General features: G+C 47.1%; 1 protein-coding gene across 4 annotated transcripts in view; it reads right to left on the bottom strand.

Annotated features, from left to right (window-relative positions):
- UBA1 (ubiquitin like modifier activating enzyme 1) overlaps positions 1–19,900 on the bottom strand; it is a 363,931-nt gene that overhangs the window by 253,620 nt on the left and 90,411 nt on the right. For all 4 annotated transcript variants that reach the window (XM_085629693.1, XM_085629692.1, XM_085629695.1 and 1 more), the window contains exons 2-7: positions 16,368–16,484; positions 14,367–14,425; positions 13,834–14,002; positions 6,249–6,383; positions 5,971–6,077; positions 5,559–5,649 (exon numbers count right to left, since the gene is read on the bottom strand). In XM_085629693.1, coding sequence (XP_085485819.1) covers positions 5,559–5,649; positions 5,971–6,077; positions 6,249–6,383; positions 13,834–14,002; positions 14,367–14,425; positions 16,368–16,484 — 678 coding nt within the window. The remainder of the gene's footprint in view (positions 1–5,558; positions 5,650–5,970; positions 6,078–6,248; positions 6,384–13,833; positions 14,003–14,366; positions 14,426–16,367; positions 16,485–19,900) is intronic.

Genomic DNA, 19,900 nt, shown 5'->3' on the forward strand with positions numbered 1-19,900 from the left:
TACACCAAGCACAGTAGCACATGGAGGGCTTTTAACCAGCATACAGTGGTGGTGCTGAGCCACAAGGATGAGTGCTGCACCTCCAGGACACAAAGACCCAACCTGATCAAGATCTTGCCAATTTGTATTAACGTTTATTTTTATTTGCATTAAATGTAATCATGCAGGAAAAGGATAAAATGCTTGTAATCCATTATGAAGTGCCTTCCCAAAGGTAGAGGAAACACAAAAGCCCATCTGTGGCTGGTGAAATTACAACAATTATTCCCCCCCCCCCCTTCAACCCCCAAAACCCATGGGGAGTAAGAAGTAGGTAAAGTGGTAAACTACTAAGGCACTACTACAGGAGATCTACATGAAAGACAAATAAAGCATATCAGCTGAATCTTTATTCTAGCAGAGTATGGTTTTCATTACAACCATCCACTCGAATGGGGATGATATGTGTGAGATGCAATCGGGTCATCCAAATTCTAGGGCCTTAAAGTTAAAATAACTGGATTCCAAGTGAAAATCTTGCTGATGGTCCAAGTGGAAGACTGCGTGTACCATCGTCAACCTAGGCACATGCGTTAGAAAGGAGGTCAATAGATCTCTTTTGTACAGTTCAAGAGATATGCTACATGCATAGCATGAGGAAGAAAAACAAACCGAACACAGCTGAGAGGTTGTGTTTCTCACCTGCAGTGCTTTTGCAGCAGGATCCTAGAATTGGTCCTTTCAAAAGGTTAGTAAAGTAAGACAAGGTCATTTCAGAGCAAAGAGAATCATTGGCATGTTGGAGGTTTTGAACTCCAGAAGAACTGCTGGGGTGATAAGTACAAGACAAAGGTGTATGTAAATATCCTGTAGAAGCTTATTGACAGGGGATTCTCTAGTGGCTAAAGTTAGTAGTGTTTGTATGCAAAGTATTGGCATTTTGTGTTTTCTGGTATTGCGATTAGGTCTACCTCTGGCTTTCCCTATTGTTGGAAAAGTGCCACTACTACAGATTGTTTTTTTCCCCAGTCACGAATGCGATTATTTTTCCAGCTTGCATGTTTTTTTCCCTCCTCGAATACGATTTGCCGTTTGTAAAATATCTTTTGCAACGGCCCATTCCCATGTTATAAGCCAATAGGGAATATGATACAGTGCCCCCCCCCCCCCATGGTTATGAGATTGCAATTTTATAAGTGGATGTGTCTAGCTGCCCGTGTTGATCACAACCCCTTATTCGGATTGTACCGATGTGCCTACCAGCCCTATGTGTGATGTACCAGAGGTAAAGATGGTTTGCGGTAGTGGAGCTGTGAAAGGCATTCCCATGCGCAGGTTTACTGCATTCCACCATATCAGTCCATTGCATACTTGTGCTATTGCATCCACTAGATCGTACACACGGCCAGTGATCATTGATTGTTTAATCACTCTTGCAATGGTTTTATGGGTACTCTTGTAAAGAAGGAGGTGGATGCAAGACACAATCATCCCTAATAGTTTTGCAGAGAATTACATCTGGCAGAGGCAGAGCTGCGATAGTATGACTTGGACCCTCCTTGCAGTCGGGCATACCATTGCTAATTATGTTTTAAGGTCCACCTCTAAAAATGTTATTTTTATTATTACATTTGTTTTTAATAGGAATTAGTATTCAAACAAAAAGCAATGGCACAAAAACATTTGCAATAATTACAAGTTGGGTAGTAGCACATCTATAGGTTTGTGAATCAGGAGGCTCAACCATCAAAATGCATTAGTATGTAGATACGGAGGTGTACATGCTAATCTAATGTGGGCAATAAGTCCACTCTATCTGGGGTTGAGCCCGCAAATGGGGGGGGCGAGGGAGAATGTTACTAGGATGAGGAAGGGAGCACCCCTACAGCGGATGCACTGGTATGGCCAGAGCTAGGTTTCGGCCATGTCATGCTGCATGTCTTGAGTGGGTCTGTGGTTCATGTAACTTACACAGCGTCTCTGAACCGAAGTAGCAAGTAACCAATTTGGGTGGGGGGATCCGGGGGACCCAGTGGTAAATGAGCAGGGGACACATGGGGCGGTAAGCAGTGGCTCGGGCTATCACTCTAGAGAGTGAATACTGCTGTACTCTGTGTAGGGTTCACGTAGGAGGTCACTGCTGCGGTGAAGTTGCTCAAAGTAGTCAAGGAAAGCATCCCAGGGAGCGGAGACGGGTGGCTTGCGCAGGTGCCAGACTTCCTCGTATCATAGTGCCTCCCCATCGGCCTTCCTCTATTTCCGCATTGCCCTGTGCCACTGTCTCCGGTGGAGCCTGTTCCGCCCTCCACTGTAGGGTGAGGACTCTTAGCGAGCAGGAGGGCTATGCCAGTAAACTGCGTCCTCGCCTAGTGCGGCTTCTTTCTTTTGAATATGGAAAGGGCGCTACCCTCCCACGTATTAATGTTGGAGTTAAATAACCTTGTGTGATGGAGAGCAAGTAAGAGCATAAGGCAGGACAGGACCACAAAATGTGTTGTAGATCTGCAGAGACCAACTGGCAGCGGGTACTGCTTAGGCATGCTTGAGAGAAGTAGCGGTTAAGCTGTTTTGGTGTTAAATAAGCCCTGTGAATAATAAGAAAGTTGTCAGTTTCAAAAGTATGCATTTCTTGATACTTGAGGAAATTCCAGCGCCCGTTCTCACTATCGTATAAAGCCCACCCTATATCTTCCTCCCATTTGCCTCTCAGAGATGCTAGTGGAAACCCTAAGTGTTTCAGCTGGAAATGTTATCTTGGTTGCTAGAGGGGAGAGATTTGCCCACATTTACAGAGAACCCTAATGTGTGCAGTACTGAGCCCAGCCTTGTCATATCCTTTACGCATGGCTTCTGTAGTTTCTCCTTGATGGAGAGGGGGGGGGGGGGACCCTGCTCAACTTGTCCTGCTATCGTCTCGAAAGTTGTCCTGATCAACATTTCCGTTATATCAAAGGGGTAACCCAAATAATCCAACCGCATCTGGGTAAATAAGTACATGCAAATACATTTCCTGCATTTTTTTTTTTTTTTACCGAAACGGAGTGCTACGGATTTATCACATGTAATCATATCTTCAGTTATACATTTTTGCTTTTCTTATGACAGCGTGTACATCCATATCAGATTACATAAAGGTATTGCTGATTATACAGTTCTAGTAATGTACATTTTTGTATTCACCTGTGCAATGGGATCATAGCCCAGTTGTAAGTTAATAAACTACAGTATGTTTGGTGTCATATTTCTTAGTACCCAAATCCCCCTCCCAACTTGTACCCATCCCCTTAACAAACTCTTCAAAGAAAACTATTGCCGCTGTGACATTTCCTGCAGTTCTCGTGCTGCAGGAGGTTCCAGCCATGTGGTCTGTAAGAACTTTTACACATCAGAAAGTATCATTAAAGATAGCAGATGCTTACTGGGGCATGTTGGCTTACAAATCAGCCACCAAAATGTGTTGCAATTGTAGAACACTTACTACTCCTGAAGCGCTTCAAGCTTGGGAGTACGCCGCTCCGGAACCCAAGATCAGTGGTTAATCTAATGGTTGTTGGCTGCTGGTGTTTATTGGTATTAGTCTTGTCCTATCAAGGACATACTTCCATGCATCTGCTTTAGTGTCTTTGCGATAGAATACATTGATGGGGTTAGATGTGGTCATTAGTGGAGGCTTTGGGATCATGCAAATGACTGGTGGGGCTAACGGATAGGATATAGGAGAATAGGCATCGTAGAGGTAGCAAGAAGATTTTCAAACTACAAAACTTTGTCAGAGTTATGTAGAGTCTTCTGGAGCACAAACGTTCATTCGGTACCTCAATTATACAGCACTCCCACCTCAGTTGAGGAAGATGTAAAGAGCAAGTAATGTCAAACCATCCATTTAAAACTATCTGGTCTACCAAAGCTTCCCTTCAAGACTAAATATCCTAAAAGTAGTGTCTTGTGTTAGTTTGTAGTTGTGGAGCCTATTACAAAGGCCATTTCTAGAGACACGGCCATCCGATGCTAACATTGCCTCTTTTATTGTCGAATAAGCTCTAGGCTGCATGTATAGTGGCTTGCTAATCAAGGAGTAGCACAGCTAAATTGTTTGCACACCACAATGTGTTTTATTTATAATACAGAGTGGCCCATCAAACATCCCAAGTGCATAAAACCTTTTTGCCTGGTGTAGCTCAATACTGACAGGAAGAGGGTGAATGCAATGCTAGGAATGAAAAATAATAAAGACCTTTGGGAGGGGGGGCATCAAATGCATTTTTCTTCAAAAGGGTGGTCTTGACACCACTTGACAAAGCTCACACTTTCAAGCCTGCTTTATGTCATCCATACATTTTTGTTTATTGATCTTCTCCCTCGTCAACAATTTCGGAAACACTGGCAAATTCCACATGGCCGTGATAAGCAAGTACAAGGTTTGTCAAGACTACTACGGTGCAATAAAGATGATAGCCATGCGAGGCAGTTGATGACAAAACATATGTATTGTATTGGTGGAAAAGCGTATGCAAATATCCTGTACCAATTTGTCACATTTCCTTCCCTATTAGTTATGTAGAACAATGCGTGGTGTTACTCTGTAATGGTTCAAAGTTTGAGTTGGCTGTTTTTGCTCAACTTTACCCATCTGTGCTCCGACTCAGACAGACTTTTCTGTTTTCTTCAAGACACGAGGAATCTGTTATTTTAAGCTGTAGAAAGCATATTGTCTGAGGCACTGTGTGCCTTTGCGAAAAGGTATTTTGTGATAGATTCTGGTGCTTCTACACAATATTCTACTTCGTGAGCTCTACAGTTCAGAGCAGCACCTGTTTTTCGTGCATGAATGTTTAGTTTATGCCATACCTTGAGCGGGTGTTTCTACCATACCATGGGAGTGCGTGCTTATTTAATTTTTTTACCTGCTTCTGAGAACAAACCACAAGCATAAATTACAAACTCTGCTAGTCATTATCTGCAATTTTTCACAATTTGAAAATAATTTAAACTATGTATTGTCCCGGGTCTAGAACACCTCTCCCCCCCCCCCCCCCCCCCCCCACACCCAAAATCTCAAAGATGCATAGATACAGCAGCTGTGCTGCTAACATTCACTTTGACGACCTACTCTTCCTATGGTAGAAGGATAGATAAAGCCAGGGTTTTGCCCCATTGCTGCATATGGTAGCTTTATCATATTCAGCACCTGACTGCTAGCACTCAGCACGCAATCCAAACCTCCTGCAGCATATGTACTGGGTCAGTGAAGACTTAGTACTGAAATGCTAGTGAGTCATGCTGGCTGTGCCTTTAGTCAACAGCCAAAATCAAACAATTTCACAAAGTTTCCCAGGCAACAATGGAGAATAATGCACAGGAGAAAATGTAATAGGATAACGCTGCAAAACAGGCGTTCCCCATCCTTCCCAAAAATATATGTAGCATGACAACAAAGTTAAATTAAACCACACTGACACATAGGACAAAGGCCATCGTTTCAACCCCTTAAATTAAACAAGCGTTATGGGCAAGGAGGGATCAACGATACAGTCTCATGACAAGTGTGAGACGGCACTCTATGCCAAGCACACTCTTACCTTCGTAATCATAGAGATCATGGCGCTCAGCGGCTGCTCCCCGTTCACGTCCATCACCACCATATCCTCCCCAAAGTCACAGAACAGCTGGCTATAGAAGAGAAAAGACAGTGGTTGAGTCCCTGCATTGGTGGGACAGTGGTATGGGACAAATCTTGTTTAAAATTGCATAGGAATTCCTTGTGAGTTGCGAACATGAAATATCAGCATTGAGTCAGTGTCCTCACTGGTATCAGATTGCTTGAATCCCTACTTTGTATCTCGGCACTGGCATAGTTCAAGAAGTCACTGTCCAATGGAAAAGATGCAAACTGCTGTCCAGTTAAGTTTGCAAATCAGTGAATGTTTCCAGTTGCTAAAAGCCAAAAACTTAGGTCTGACAGAAGAACAGGGAGTAATTGCTGCTTCTTACCCAAACAAGCCCCTGGTGTCGGCAACAATGAACTTTACAGATTTGTCATGGCAGAAATCGCCCACTCGCAACTGCTCATCAAGGGAAGAGTTGGTGAGAACAACTACCTGCAGTCAAGGAAGAAAAACATGGTACTGGATACTTGCAGTCAAAACTTACCAGGAGACACAGCAAACTGTGGAGATTAGTCACATTAAATTTCACTCAAGACAGAAATGGCCACCAAACCAAGACAGAGTCAACGCACCCCAACTGGTATTAAGGAAAAACAACAGTACCTGGAAGTTGACAAGGAAATCTTCAGTCAGCGGGCCTGTGTGAGTGGAGACAGGTACATAGTTGTTGAGCTCAGCAAGGCGTGGGTGGCAGACCTCAGCTCTATTCTTGCCCAGATCATTTTCACGCAAATAGAACTACACAACAAATCAAAAATAAACCAAAGAAATTATTATTTTGTAATATACCCCATAGCAGTACAATACAAAGTCTGCAGAACTAAGGGACAGGTGCTACAAAAGGAGATAAAGGGTACTGTTACAGCCTCAACCCGTGATAAGGCCGCTGTAACGGTAAACTATACAACTATGTCCTGGGAGCACCTCTATTCAAGCAGGGAGGGGCCTTAAAAAAAGTTGAATAAATGTTTGCTTCAGCTCAAACAATCTGCTTGAAACAAACAGCATGCCTATTATACATTTCCAGCAATTAAACAAGTCATACTTATTCTTGCTTTACTGTGCAAAATAAAGGAATGTCCCTTAAAGAGGCAAAAATGTAAATAAAACAATGCACATTTTATGGAGTGACACCTATCCATCCCTCTGTACTCCCCCTCGCAGTGCCTTTTAATGACTTTCATCGTGTTTACATCAGCAGCCAAGTCAATGCCTTCACATGTGCTGCCTGCACACAACTTTTCCCAAATGATCAGCCCTAGCCAACTGACCCTTTGTTGCTGTCCAAGGCAGAGCACAGAGGAAGTACTGGAAGGATTAGTTACTTATCTGTAATCCCAGTTCTCTTCCAGGGGTATTCTCATCAAAGTCATAAGCATTAGAATATTCCCGCGGGATCCCGCCCCACATATACATATATACACAAACATATACATATACATATACACACATATATATATATATATATATATAAAAACAAGCAATTGCAGCCTACTAAACACCAGAGCTGAATCAGGCCATAAGGAAATTCTACCATACATGAAAAACATGCATTCGAAACAGGAGAAACAATAGCAAAATTTGTTTAGAAACTGTTTTAATGCTCAGCAAACAGTAGAAATCCTCATAAATCACTGAAAGCATAGGAAGCTCCCAGGCTGCATTGCAAACACCCAGTCTAAAAAGACTGAAAAGCTAACCTGTAGCTGCATAGCAATAAACTGACACCGTGCCTTTACGGCACACCTGACCCCCAGCTTCCCATCATGCCTCAGGGGTGACAGTTAGGTCAGTTGTTCTTTGCGGGGACTGAAAAAGCCATGGTACAAAGAATTAACAATATCTTCAAATTATAACAATCCTTTGTCCGGGGAGGCGGGAGGGATGCTTATGACTTTGAGGAGGATACCCCTGGAAGAGAAATAGGATTACAGGTAAGGAACTAATCCTTCTCTTCCAGGGGATCCTCATCAATAGTCATAAGCAATAGAATAGCGAGCCTCACCTCATCTCCCTGCAGGCAAAGGACAAAAAACAGAAAGTGATCAGTAGGCTTAGAAAGAAAAAACTAAGCTACCCAAATAGATTCCTCAAGGAGGCTTGGCCTACTTGAGCATCAGCCCTGGAATCAGATTCTAGGCAGTAGTGCCTCAAAGGTATGAACCGATTTCCAGGTTGCCGTCTTGCAGATCTCTGACATTGGGACGTCATGCAAGAAGGCAACTGTGGCCGCTTTCCCCCTAGCGGAATGCGCCTTAGGAGGCAACAGTAAGGGCCTTTTCGCCAGCTGGTAAGCTAAGGTAATGCAGGACACAATCCATCTCGAGATGGTACTCTTAGCGGCTGGGAAGCCTGTTCTCATGGCGCCAAAATTGACAAATAACTGATCTGTCTTCCTTATGCCCTTGGTACTTTCTAAGTAGAACTTAAGTACCCTCTTGAGGTCCAAGGAATGAAGCGACCGCTCAGCCGGGGTCGCTGGATTTGGAATAAAAGAGGGAAGGGAAATGGACTGATTAATATGAAAATCAGACACTACCTTAGGGAGAGATGGACGCACCCTTAAGACAACTTTGTTATGGTGAAAAACAGTGTAAGGCTCCTTGGTACACAGCGCTTGGATCTCGCTTACTCTGTGCGCCGATGTAATGGCTACCAGAAAAGCGGCCTTCCAAGACCAATGCTGCAAGGAAGCTCTATGGATTGGCTCCAAGGGTGGGCCCATCAAGTTAGATCACACCAGGTTCAACTCCCACAGAGGAGAAGGGTTTCGAGAAGGGTTTCGAACAGGGGGATACACCTTCTTCAACCCCTGTAAGAAGTCCTTGACCACCTGCATCTGGAAAAAAGAGGGCTGACTAGGAGATCTCCTGTACGCTGTAATGGCAGATAAATGGACCCTGATAGAAGCATACTTTAAACCTGATCTTGCTAAGTACAGAAGGTAAGGGAGCATGACGTCCTCCTGCCCCTTCGTAGGATCAAGGTGATGTTCTCTACACCAAAGAAAAAACCTCTTCCACTTGAACGCATATGACGCTCTTGTGGAGGGTCTATTTGCTTCTTTCAAAATATGCATGCAATCATGAGGCAGTTTCAAATGTCCGTATTGCAGGACCTCAGGAGCCATGCTGCCAAGTTCAGTGAGGGAAGGTTGGGATGAAGAATCCTCCTGCCCATCTTGGTCAGCAGGTCCGGCCTGCAAGGTAGTCTCCTGTGCGGAAGTACCGACAGATGAAGAAGGTCCGGGTACCACCACTGCCGTGGCCAGTCTGGAGCTATCAGAATCATAGTCATGCTGGATCGGAGTAGCTTGGACACCACGTTCGGGATCAGGGGCAGAGGAGGAAAGGCGTAGGCATATGTCCCTGACTAGTCCATCAAAAGCTCATTCCCCTTGTCCCTGGACGGTGGAATCTGGACGCGAAGGCGTGGCATTTTGTGTTTGTCGTCTTCTAATAGATCTATCTCCGGACGACCCCAACGATGGAAAAGGTCCGCCACCACCTCGTCGTGCAGCACCCAGTCTGGCTGATCTTTGAAGTGCCTGCTGAGTGCAGAGTTCCACCCTGTTTGTTTAGGTAGAACATGGTCGTCGTGTTGTCGGTCTGGACCAGGACCGAATCGGACTCGATTGCCGGTAGAAAAGCTTTCAGAGCAAGGTGGACTGCTCGGAGCTCCAGCATATTGATGTGGTAGGTCTGTTCCTTCGCCGACCACCGTCCTTGTATCTGAAGGCATCCCATGTGTGCCCCCCAGCCTTGCAAAGACGCATCTGTCACGACCGATTGCACTGGAAGTGGCTGGAGAAAAAGGACTCCCACCATCAGATTGCGCTGCTGAGTCCACCATGTGAGGGAGGATTTCTCCGCCTGGGAGAGACATATCTGATCTTCCCCAGCGACCTGTTGACTGATCCCACTGGTCCTCCAGAGTCTGTTGCAAAGGCCGCATCCTCAGCCGGGCGTTGGGAATGAGAAAGATGCAGGACGCCATGGATCCCAGCAGGGATGCCACCTGCCGGACTGACTGGTTCTGCACCTGGAGCAGGAGCCTGCACTTCCGTTTCATTGAGGACAGTCTCTCCTCCGAAGGATACGCTCTTCCCACGCTTGTGTCCAGAAGCCAAGGTAGTGGATGGTTTGGGTGGGCTGCTGCACTGACTCCTCCATGTTGACATGAAGGCCGAGATCGTGTAACTGTTGCAGACAGATCTGGAAGTCTTGCCTCACCTGCTGCTGGGATGGACTTTTCAGCAGCCAGTCGTCTAAGTATGGGTAGATGAAGAGACCTTTTCTGCGAAGAAAAGCTACCACCCCTGCCATGCATTTGGTGAAGACTCGCGGAGCCGACTTGAGTCCAAAGGGCAGGACCTTGTATTGATAATGCTTGTGGCCGACCACAAACCGCAGGTACTTGCGATGACGCTTTGCAATGGAAATGTGAAAGTACGCATCTTGGAGGTCCACCGAACACATCCAATCCCCTACTTGCAGATGTGGACATATTTGATGAAGTGCCAACATGCGAAACTTCTCCTTGACTAAGACCTTGTTCAGAAGACGAAGGTCCAGGATCGGCCGAAATTTGTGCTCCTGATCTTTTTTGGGGACCAGAAAGTACCGGGAGTACACTCCCTTTCTGATTTGAGAAGGCGGAACCTTTTCGATAGCCTGCTTTCAAAGAAGGGCCCTCACCTCCTTTCGAAGCAGCTGTAACTGGTGAGGACGGGACTTTTTTGGTGGTATGTCCTTTGGAAGCGCACGGAAATGAAGCGCCTATTCATTGCGCAGTATATTCAGCACCCAGCGATCTTGTGATACTGTCCCACTCTGCCAGATGTTGTGAAGCACTTCCTCCCACTGGAGTGGACAACGGCGGCAGAGGAAGCCACTGCTCATGACTTCCCTCCTGCTCTCGACGTGGTCGAGGACTGCTGTTGGTGGCCCCCTCTACCTCTGTTGGACTTTCCTCCCCGAAACGGTGACTTTCCCTGAGTCTTATTCTGGGACCACTGAGGGGTTTGAACCCTCTGTTGAGGCCCCTTGCGCTGGTTGGGTCTGTAGCGGCGTCTGAACTCCTTTTTCTCCAACCTAACCGCCTTGAGGGTGTCCAACTCGGTCTTCATGCGACTCATCTCTCCATCAGCGTGCGTGCCGAAGAGAGAAGAGCCAAAGAATGGAAGGTTCAAGATTCTCTGCTGCGCATCTGGTTTCAGCCCTGTTAGTCTCAACCAGGACGATCTCCTGGCGCATACTCCATGCGCGTAAGAATGCGCTGATAGCACCGCTCCATCTTCCTCCGTGCCAATCGTCGGATTAGCCACCAAGGATCCTTCAGTGACTATCTCCTCGAAATCCTTTTGGTCTTCCTTTGGGAGCTTGGATTTGAACCGCTCCAAAGAGTCCCAGAGAGCTCTGTCATAACGGCCGAGCAGCGCAGCCGCACTGGAGACTTTAAGGGATGCAGCCGCCGACGTGCAGGCTTTGCGACCCCACAAGTCCTGAGCTCTGCTCTCTTTATCCGGTGGGACAGAAGAAGACGACAATACAGCGCGAGTCTTTCTTGCCGCCGCTACTATTACCGAGACTGCAGGAGGGTCCATCTTAACAAAGACCTGATCAGAGGTAGCCGGCTTATATTTCTTATGGATGCGAGCCGGCACCGCCTTGATGGTTGCTGGAGTTAAGGTGTCCATGGCAGGTTCCAGGAACCAATGGAAGCAGCGGTCGAGATGCAGTCTTCTGATGAAGAGTCTCGAAAATCACCATCGTCGTGACTTGCGGGACTGACATCTCAATGTTGAGTTTGAGCACCCCTCTGCAGAACCGCATGGTATGTGTTGATATCGTCTATGGGCGAGACCCTGGACACTGGGCTGTCCGATAGCGTGGAGGAGTAATCCCTCTGAGGACCAGGTGGAGGAAGTCGAGGAAGTAGATGTGTTCTTCTACGTCGATGATCACGGGCCCGTGATCTGACTGCACAATCTTCTCGCCTGGGGGAGCGCGATCTAGGGTGCCGTCTCAGGTGACTTCACACGTGCTTGCCTGGGAGGACTCACTCAGTCTACTTCGTCCACCAATCTTTGAAGAGATCTATGCGCCAGACTGGCATACTCTTGCATCCTCCTTGTCGCCCCCGAGTCCTGCCAGTGACGTACGGGCAGCAGCCATCTGGGCGACAGCTGAACCGCAGAAGTGGTCTCGCGTTGTCTTGAAGGAGACCTGCGGACATGGCTAGCAACTTCTCTCCGTGAGAGACCTTGCGGAGTAGCGGACCTTGGAGAAGCCCCCTTGGATGAGTGCGAGGACGAATGGCGCGAAGCTGACTCCGTCACTAGGACCACCGATCCATCCTCAGACCTCACCGAGGCCTGTCTCGACGTCGAGCGTGCTCTCGATGTCGATCTGGGCTCCTGTCTTCCTGCTGGTCGGGCCTCTCGTCTGCTCGACGTCGAACGCTGTGTAGACGGCGACCGGTGCCGATGAGCAGGCGAAGAATGTTACCTCGACGTCGAACGGCGATGTGAAGCAGACGACGGGGGGGAATCTCTCTACACGCCGAACGTAGTCTAGACGACGGCGGAGCTGCGTCCAATCTCGACGGTCTGCGCGACAACGGCTGAGGGGTATTTCTCGCCCTCGAAGCCGAACGCCGTTGAGACGACGACGGAGACCTCATCCGATGCTGATCGTCGCCTGGTTGACTACGGCGGAGGAGTCCTCGCTCTCTACGTCGATCGCTGATGGAACTGCGACGACGGAAGTGAGCCTGCCCTCGACAACGGAGGGGTGACAATCCTCGACGCCGATAGTCGCCCAGTCGACGACAGCGGAGGATCTCTGCTCCTCGACGCCGATCGTTGCCAACGGAGGGTCTCTGCTCCTCGACGCCGATAGTCGCCGGGTTGACGACGGCGGACGAGTCTTCGACGTCGACAACATACCTTTTCTCGACGGCGAGCCCGCTGTCGAAGGTCTTTTCTTGGAAATATGACCCACCTGAAGATCTTTTTTCAGCGCCGAGCCCGACGCTGAAGCAGAAGGACGCGAGGACTTGCTTCTAGAAGACGTTCTAGACCTCTTGGAGCCCTTCATTACCGGAGATCTTCCTCTAGATGGTTTACCTGCCAGGCCATACAGGCGAATTCTTTCCCTGTCCATCAAAGTTCTTCTGGACAGGTTCTGGCAGTGAGGACAGGTCTTAAGATCATGGTCCACCGGTAGACAAAGAATACAGACCCTATGAGAATCAGTCTTGGCCTTCTTTTTGCCACAAGAAGGGCAAGGGTCAAAAAGAGATGGCATTTTAAGATATTAAAAAATGCCCAAACCTGTCAAAAAAAGACAGCTTCTTACTTTAACTGATGAAAGACGTCGAAGTAAGGAATAAAAGTTGTGAAAAGTGAAAATATTTTTTGACAAAAATCAGAAAAAAGAGTGGAGCTGTGTTGCCAGGATCCTTCCTGAAGGAGCTGGAAAGAACAACTGACCTAGCTGTCACCCCTGAGGCATGATGGGAAGCTGGGGGTCAGGTGTGCCTTAAAGGCACGGTGTCAGTTTATTGCTATGCAGCTACAGGTTAGCTTTTCAGACTGGGAGCTTCCTATGCTTTGTGATTTATGAGGATTTCCACTGTTTGCTGAGCATTAAAACAGTTTCTAAACACATTTTGCTATTGTTTCTCCTGTTTCTAATGCATGTTTTTCATGTATGGTAGAAATTCCTTATGGCATGATTCAGCTCTGGTGTTTAGTAGGCTGCAATTGTGTGTGTGTGTGTGTGTGTGGCACATACAATATAGTGTTTCCGGGATCCCGCGCATGGGCGGGAATATTCTAATGCTTATGACTATTGATGAGGATCCCCTGGAAGAGAATAGGTAGTGCAAATATATATACGTTTAACAATGGATGTCTTAACGGCTATATTTAACTTCTGATCTTTTTCCAGACCTGTGATAGGTTTCAATGTAGCTTTTCATAAGCAAATTAATTTTACATATGAACTACTAAAGGCTCAGACAATTCCAAGTAGCATTCTGCCCCACTTCAGCACGTGAGCAGGTCTTAGCATTTGTGCTGTACTTCCATTTCTCTCTTGAAAGCAATGCGCAGCAGACTACGGGTGGCTGCTCCTCTCCAAGGCCAACAATTAGAGGCTGGAGAGGAACAGTGGACACCTACCTGGGAGGAGAGATCTGACCACTCTGCATTGTCTTGATCATGGATGCAGACTGACTTCACCCCTCCAAGGATAATATTCTTGGCCACTTCTACACCCAAGCCTCTCATGCCGGAGACCAAGACATTAGAGTTCTGCATCCGCTTCATGGCCTCATGGCCCAGCACGTACCTAATAAAAAGGAAAGCACTTGTTAATAGAAGAATAGTTTAGCAGACGTTCAAAAAACCTGGTCACCAGGGAGCGAGAGAACACAGCGAATCCATGGAGATGATCGTACTGGGCTAGAGGCTTTTTCATACACCATCCACCTAACCACCATACAGGCCAACTGTTCCAGCAGCCCTCAGAAGTTGTGCAAATACCGACATGCAGTCTGCAAGAAAGTATGCAGTCAAAGCCAAATCCAGCCAAATCCAGGAAACATGTACCTGTACAATTCATTGCTTCCGGTATACGGAGCACAGAAAGCTAGATGAGGAGGTGGGACAGTCATGCCACAGCAGCAGCCTCAGGATACTTGTGAAATACTTACAGCTGCCGGGAGTAGAGGCCTTCATCAATGTCTGCGTCGTTCCCATTGCGAGCCATACCCTTGAAAACAAGAATACGAGCATTAGACGCACATTGCTGCAGCAGCAGGGTTGCACTCTAGGAGTGCAAAGGTTTACATCAGTGAGGACATACTTTCACGCCCTACAAAACTCAAAACTAAGTGCATGAAAATGAAATGGGCAGATACTGGACAGCCTGCTGTCTGGAGCTGCATCAGTGTTCGTGTGATTCACAGGCCACATCCTGGAGCCAAGAACAGCCTTCTCACTCCCTGAGAAGATTAACGGAGCGCAATACCAAAAGCGAAAACATGGAGAAAGCCCCCCGTAATAAAGCATTGGGGCAGTCGCCGATTTGTTTTCTTTTACGTAAGGTGCAGCTCTACATGTAACCCATCCTCCCCAACAACGGATCTGTTCTTCAAAAAGAAGGAGTAGTTTCTTTTCTGTAACTCCAGTTCTGTAGTAGGGGTATCTCTGTTAGTCATATTCTAGTGAATAGTCCCGCCCATGTGCGTGGACCCCGGAGCAATAAAAAATAATCTCTAAAAGGTGACAAGTCATGCAGACCTGCATACACCTTTAAGAGAGAATTTAATTTAAAGACAGATAATGCAGCCTATACCCACAGGCTACACTGTCAAGTACTTCAACTAGAATTCCACCAACAACCACAAACAGCACTGCCTGTCTAGTTTTTCTCCCCATAGGAAAAAACCCTGCCTCTACCAGCAAAAGCCTCTGGAATGATAGAGAGGAAGGAGTGGACAGACAAGCCCCATAGGCTGCCATTATGTGGCTTAAAACAGGATACTGTGCCTTTAAGAAAACTTTCCAGGTTTCCAGAACTTTCCCCAGTATCCCAGAATGCCCAGCAGGTCCCATTTACTTTCAGTTCTTTTTTCCGGCTCCTGCTAGCAGGACCCTGGAACATTGAGCTCTCCCCTTTTCAAGGGTTTTTCTTGGAGATTGTCAATTTTTGTCACTTTTTCAAGTGCTTAGTAGCTGGTACTGTCAACATGCCTGGCTTGTTCGACAAGTGCCCGGAATGTGGTAGAAAGAAGGCTAAAACTGATCCACACGAGGTGTGTATAGGTTGCCTTCCCCAGTCCCACGTGCCTGAAGACTGTACCAAACAACGGTTCTGTTCTTCAAAAAGAATCAGAATATACCCAAGCCAAGTGAGACACAGAATATTCACAACCAGCATTTAAGGATGCCAGTATTAAAAAGGTGTGTTTAACAAATGTATCTGATGTCTCAACAATGAATGCAACACTAATTTTTTTTTTTTTACCGAACACCTTTCCTGGAATGGTAACGTGGGAGTGATACCATGCTACAGAAGCTGGCGTTCACTAAAGCGAATGCACGTTCTTTAAATAACCAATAGCAAGCAAAAGGGTGTAGGAAAAAAGAAGCAAAAATAAGCAGGTCCAATATCAGCTCACTGTGTAATATACGATTTTCTGACGCTTGAGTGTACTGGACATAGAATGCATAGACGGTGAAGGTTTGTGCGTAATAGACTGTCCAAGTGAGACTATGTCCCGAGTTTACTGACAAAACCCTGAGAAGTGACGCACTATGGCTAAGAGATGCAGAACTACATACACTGCAACAGAACCTATGAGAGGCTGAGCCTGTGAGTACAGAACAGGGACCGATGGGCGATCGCAAACCTTTCATGTTACATTGTACATTGGAAAGACTTCAATTACTGAACCGGGATCTATGGGAGATGGAAGTCTTTGCAATGTAACATGAGACCATGAGTGCTGAACAGGGAGTGCATGTGAGACTGTGTGAGATAGGCAATGAACCTATGAGGGATGGAAGCCTTGCATATGCAGAAGGCATGTGGGCTAAATAAAATGAACTTGTATGAAATGCCCAGCCAGTGTAGGTCTGGCTTATTGGAAGCAGTACGATTTATCCTGCCCTGGCAAAGCCCAGGTCAGTAGAGGGACTGGTCCACTTACGTTGGCCGGAGGGGTGCTCAGGTCAGTCTTTACAGATATGGAAGAGGAGCAGTTGGAACCCGTCTTTGTCTCAGACCCGGACACGCGACGCTTCTTGTGCAGCGGCGAACTGGACATCTGAAAGGAAGAAGAGGAAAAATGTCAGCAATGCAGCAGATGAGCAAGAGTATAGACATTAATGGAAAGCATCCACTGACCAATGCAGATGCCCAGAAGTGCATGAAATGAGCACCAAGAATAAATCACCTCATGCCCAACCATGGATACACCATTTTAGGATGGTGCAAAATAAAAAATAGAAAAGTTTAAATAAGTGCCAGCATCAACCATCAGGCAAGCAATATCACAGTATAGGCTTAAACAGCCATTCAAACATTCACCAGTGTCTTCTATACTAAACTTGTCATAACTTTAGGTTCACACACCAGCCCATTGCCAGACTACAAAGCCGAACGTGAAGGTGTCAAACACAGATGCCAACAGTGGCAGTATTCTACAGCTAAGATGTCTGGCCGTGAAAATGTAATGGAATAAGACACTCTAGGAAAGGAAGATTGGAGGTATGTATTGGTAAAGGTGGAGTGGCGAGAATTTTTCTCTTGCTGGAATGTGCTTGACGCTCACTCTCGTTTTCATAGGGATGAATGCCATACATATGCTTCACACACCTGAGAAATTTGAGCAGAATTATTGGTCATCAATATTTTTCCTTTACAATGAGTAAGAAAAGGTCAAATGGATACAAATTTTTACTTCTACGGCTAATGCTACCTTGTTGCTCTGTTCCCATCTCTTATGACCTCTAACCCAAGGGCGTTTCACTGGAAAGGATGGGGAACTTCTCAGAAATGCATAGAAAGAAATAGAATAAGCAAGTTTATCAGTTTTATTACAGGCATCATGTTGATATTGCAGCTTCACCCATTAAATGAATGTCCCTTTTGCGCCTACGGTAGGTTAATTTCCCTGAGCTGCCTTCATGGCTCCGTAATACTCAACCATGGCCAATATTCCCAGCTTACTATTACAAGCATCAGACTGGTTGGTAACCTGCAAATGTGACCACAAACCTGCAGGCTGCGTCCTACATCTAGCCATTCAAACATGTAAGCCACTAGTTCTGTTCATATAATAGTTTTCACTGTAGTAATCTGCATAGCCCAACATCTTCACACTGTCAGAGGATGCACAAAGTGTAGTATCGCTCACCTGCACAGTCCTGGTCTTCGACAGACCACTTGCTAGAGAGAGCACTAATGAACTGCAGGGCGAAAGAAGTGTAGAAGGCCCACTGCGTGTCCAACTCATGAGTAACACTTTCACAACATTAAGAGGGAAAAAGATTTGTTGCTTCTTCCCGGAGAGTTCATATGCCTTCAAATATCTTGTACACCGTCATCCACAGGTGCACACAGACATTACATAAGGATCCTGTAGGAAAGTGCCCCTTTTTGCATGGTCATCCCCTATTTGCCAGATTTCTGATGCACTTTGAGTGTGCCCTGGGTCCCTGACAATCCGGTTCCCAGGGTCTGTGTTCTTTCCTAAAATTGTACAATTGCTCCGACAAGTGGCACACCTCTGGCCACTTATAAGCCCCTTAAAATAGGTACCAGTGGTTCAAAGGACCTTGTGACCGGTGAGGGTCCCTTAGGGCTGCAGCATGTATTGTGTCACCTTAAAGGACCACACACCTTACATACACACACACACACACTGCCACTGCAGGCTATGTGTTGAGGTGTAGCTAAACTAAGAGTTGGCATGGCACACAGTCCTGGGTGCCATGCCTACACACCACTGCCTGTGGCATAGGTAAGTCACCCCTACGGCAGGGTGCACTCGCCAACAGGTGAGGGCATAGCTGCAAGAAAATGCCCCTACAATGTCTTAGTCCATTCTTGGACACTAATTGCAGTGAAGCCATTTTGAGTACATGGGTGTAGGAAGCTGGCTCTGTATGCACTATGCCAAAGTAAGGTATAGTGTGCACAGAGTCCAGTGGATCGCCAAAGGCTTACAGAAGTAAAAGTAGATACCTTACTCTTTATTTGTGGTAGTGTGGACGAGCAGTAAGGCTTCAGAGGGTAGTGTTAAAAATTTATTGTACACAGGCAAGAAATGTCACACTCAAAAGACTGAACTCTGACCAATTTGTTTTGTATAAAACAACAAGTTACTTACCTAGGATAACGATGTATCTGTAACAGACATAGGTTAGCTGTAGATTCCTTACGTTAGAATTTCCCCTAGGCATCAGACAGGATCCAGAGATTTTTCCTAGCAGTACCCCCTGCGTGTCGGTAGGTGGCGCCAGTCGACTGCGCTTCGGTAGGTGGCTCCAGTCGACTGCGCTTCGGTAGGTGGCTCCAGTCGACCGCGCGTCGGTAGGTGGTATTTTCACCGGGATGGCGTTGCAGTGCCTACTTAGACACCACCCCTGCGCGCTGCCGTCAGTTCTGACCACTTTCCCCTCCAAAAGCGCAGAGCCATGAAAGACACTGACGCCCCACAACTAGGACCCTGTAAGGGAGTCCCTATCCTTAGAAGTTAGTTCGCAGAGCAGAGAGGATGGGTGGGACGGTAAGGAATCTACAAATAACCTATGTCTCTTATAGATACATCGTTACCGAAGGGGAGTAACTTGTTCAGCTTCTCCTGCATCGAAGACGCAGAGACACCCACCACGACAAAACACAACCAGCTCCGATGCATCATGATCAACACCCGCTCGGCACGCAAACATGCCGTCGAGCTCTGGGACCTACTCGACACCGCATCTCCAGACGTCACCTTCCTGACCGAGACCGGGATGAACGAAGCCTCCTCCCCAGACATCGCCATAGCCATCCCCGACGGATACAAGATCGCCCGCAGAGACCGCACCAACGGAGTCGGAATCGCCATTGTCTACAAGAAGACCATCAAAGTCTCAACAAACACCGACGACACCCACAGCACCACCGAAAACCTGCACTTCCAGATCCACACAGACCCCAAGACCACCCTCAGAGGCACCCTCGTCTACAGACCACCCGGACCCGACCACAATTCTGCGACGTCATCGCCGACTTCATCAGCACGCACGCACTGACCTCCACCGACTACATTCTCCTTGAAGACCTGAACTTCCACCTGGAGAACAACGCCAGTAAATCCTCCACCCTGATAGACAACCTCGCCAACCTCTGACTGGAACAGATCGTCACAACGCCGACCCACATTGCCGGACATACGCTAGACGCCATCTTCTCCTCAAGCCCACACGTCTCCTTCAGCCACGTCTCCGAACCCACCTGGACCGCCCGCCACTGCGTGCACTTCACCTTCCGGAAACCCGTCGCACATCACCGCACCCTACAGGTCCCCAGTCACTGCTGGGGCAAAATCACCGAAGTACTAGTACAGACAATCTTCGCACTCAACCCACCGACCACCTCCTCCAACCCAGACGATGGGGCACGCACCCTTGGACGATGGATGGACGACTGCGCCAACACCTTAGCCTCGCTGAAAAAACAAACCCCCAAAGA

The sequence above is a fragment of the Triturus cristatus genome, chromosome 10 (genome assembly GCF_964204655.1).
Source record: "Triturus cristatus chromosome 10, aTriCri1.1, whole genome shotgun sequence".
NCBI classification, from domain to species: Eukaryota; Metazoa; Chordata; class Amphibia; order Caudata; family Salamandridae; genus Triturus; species Triturus cristatus.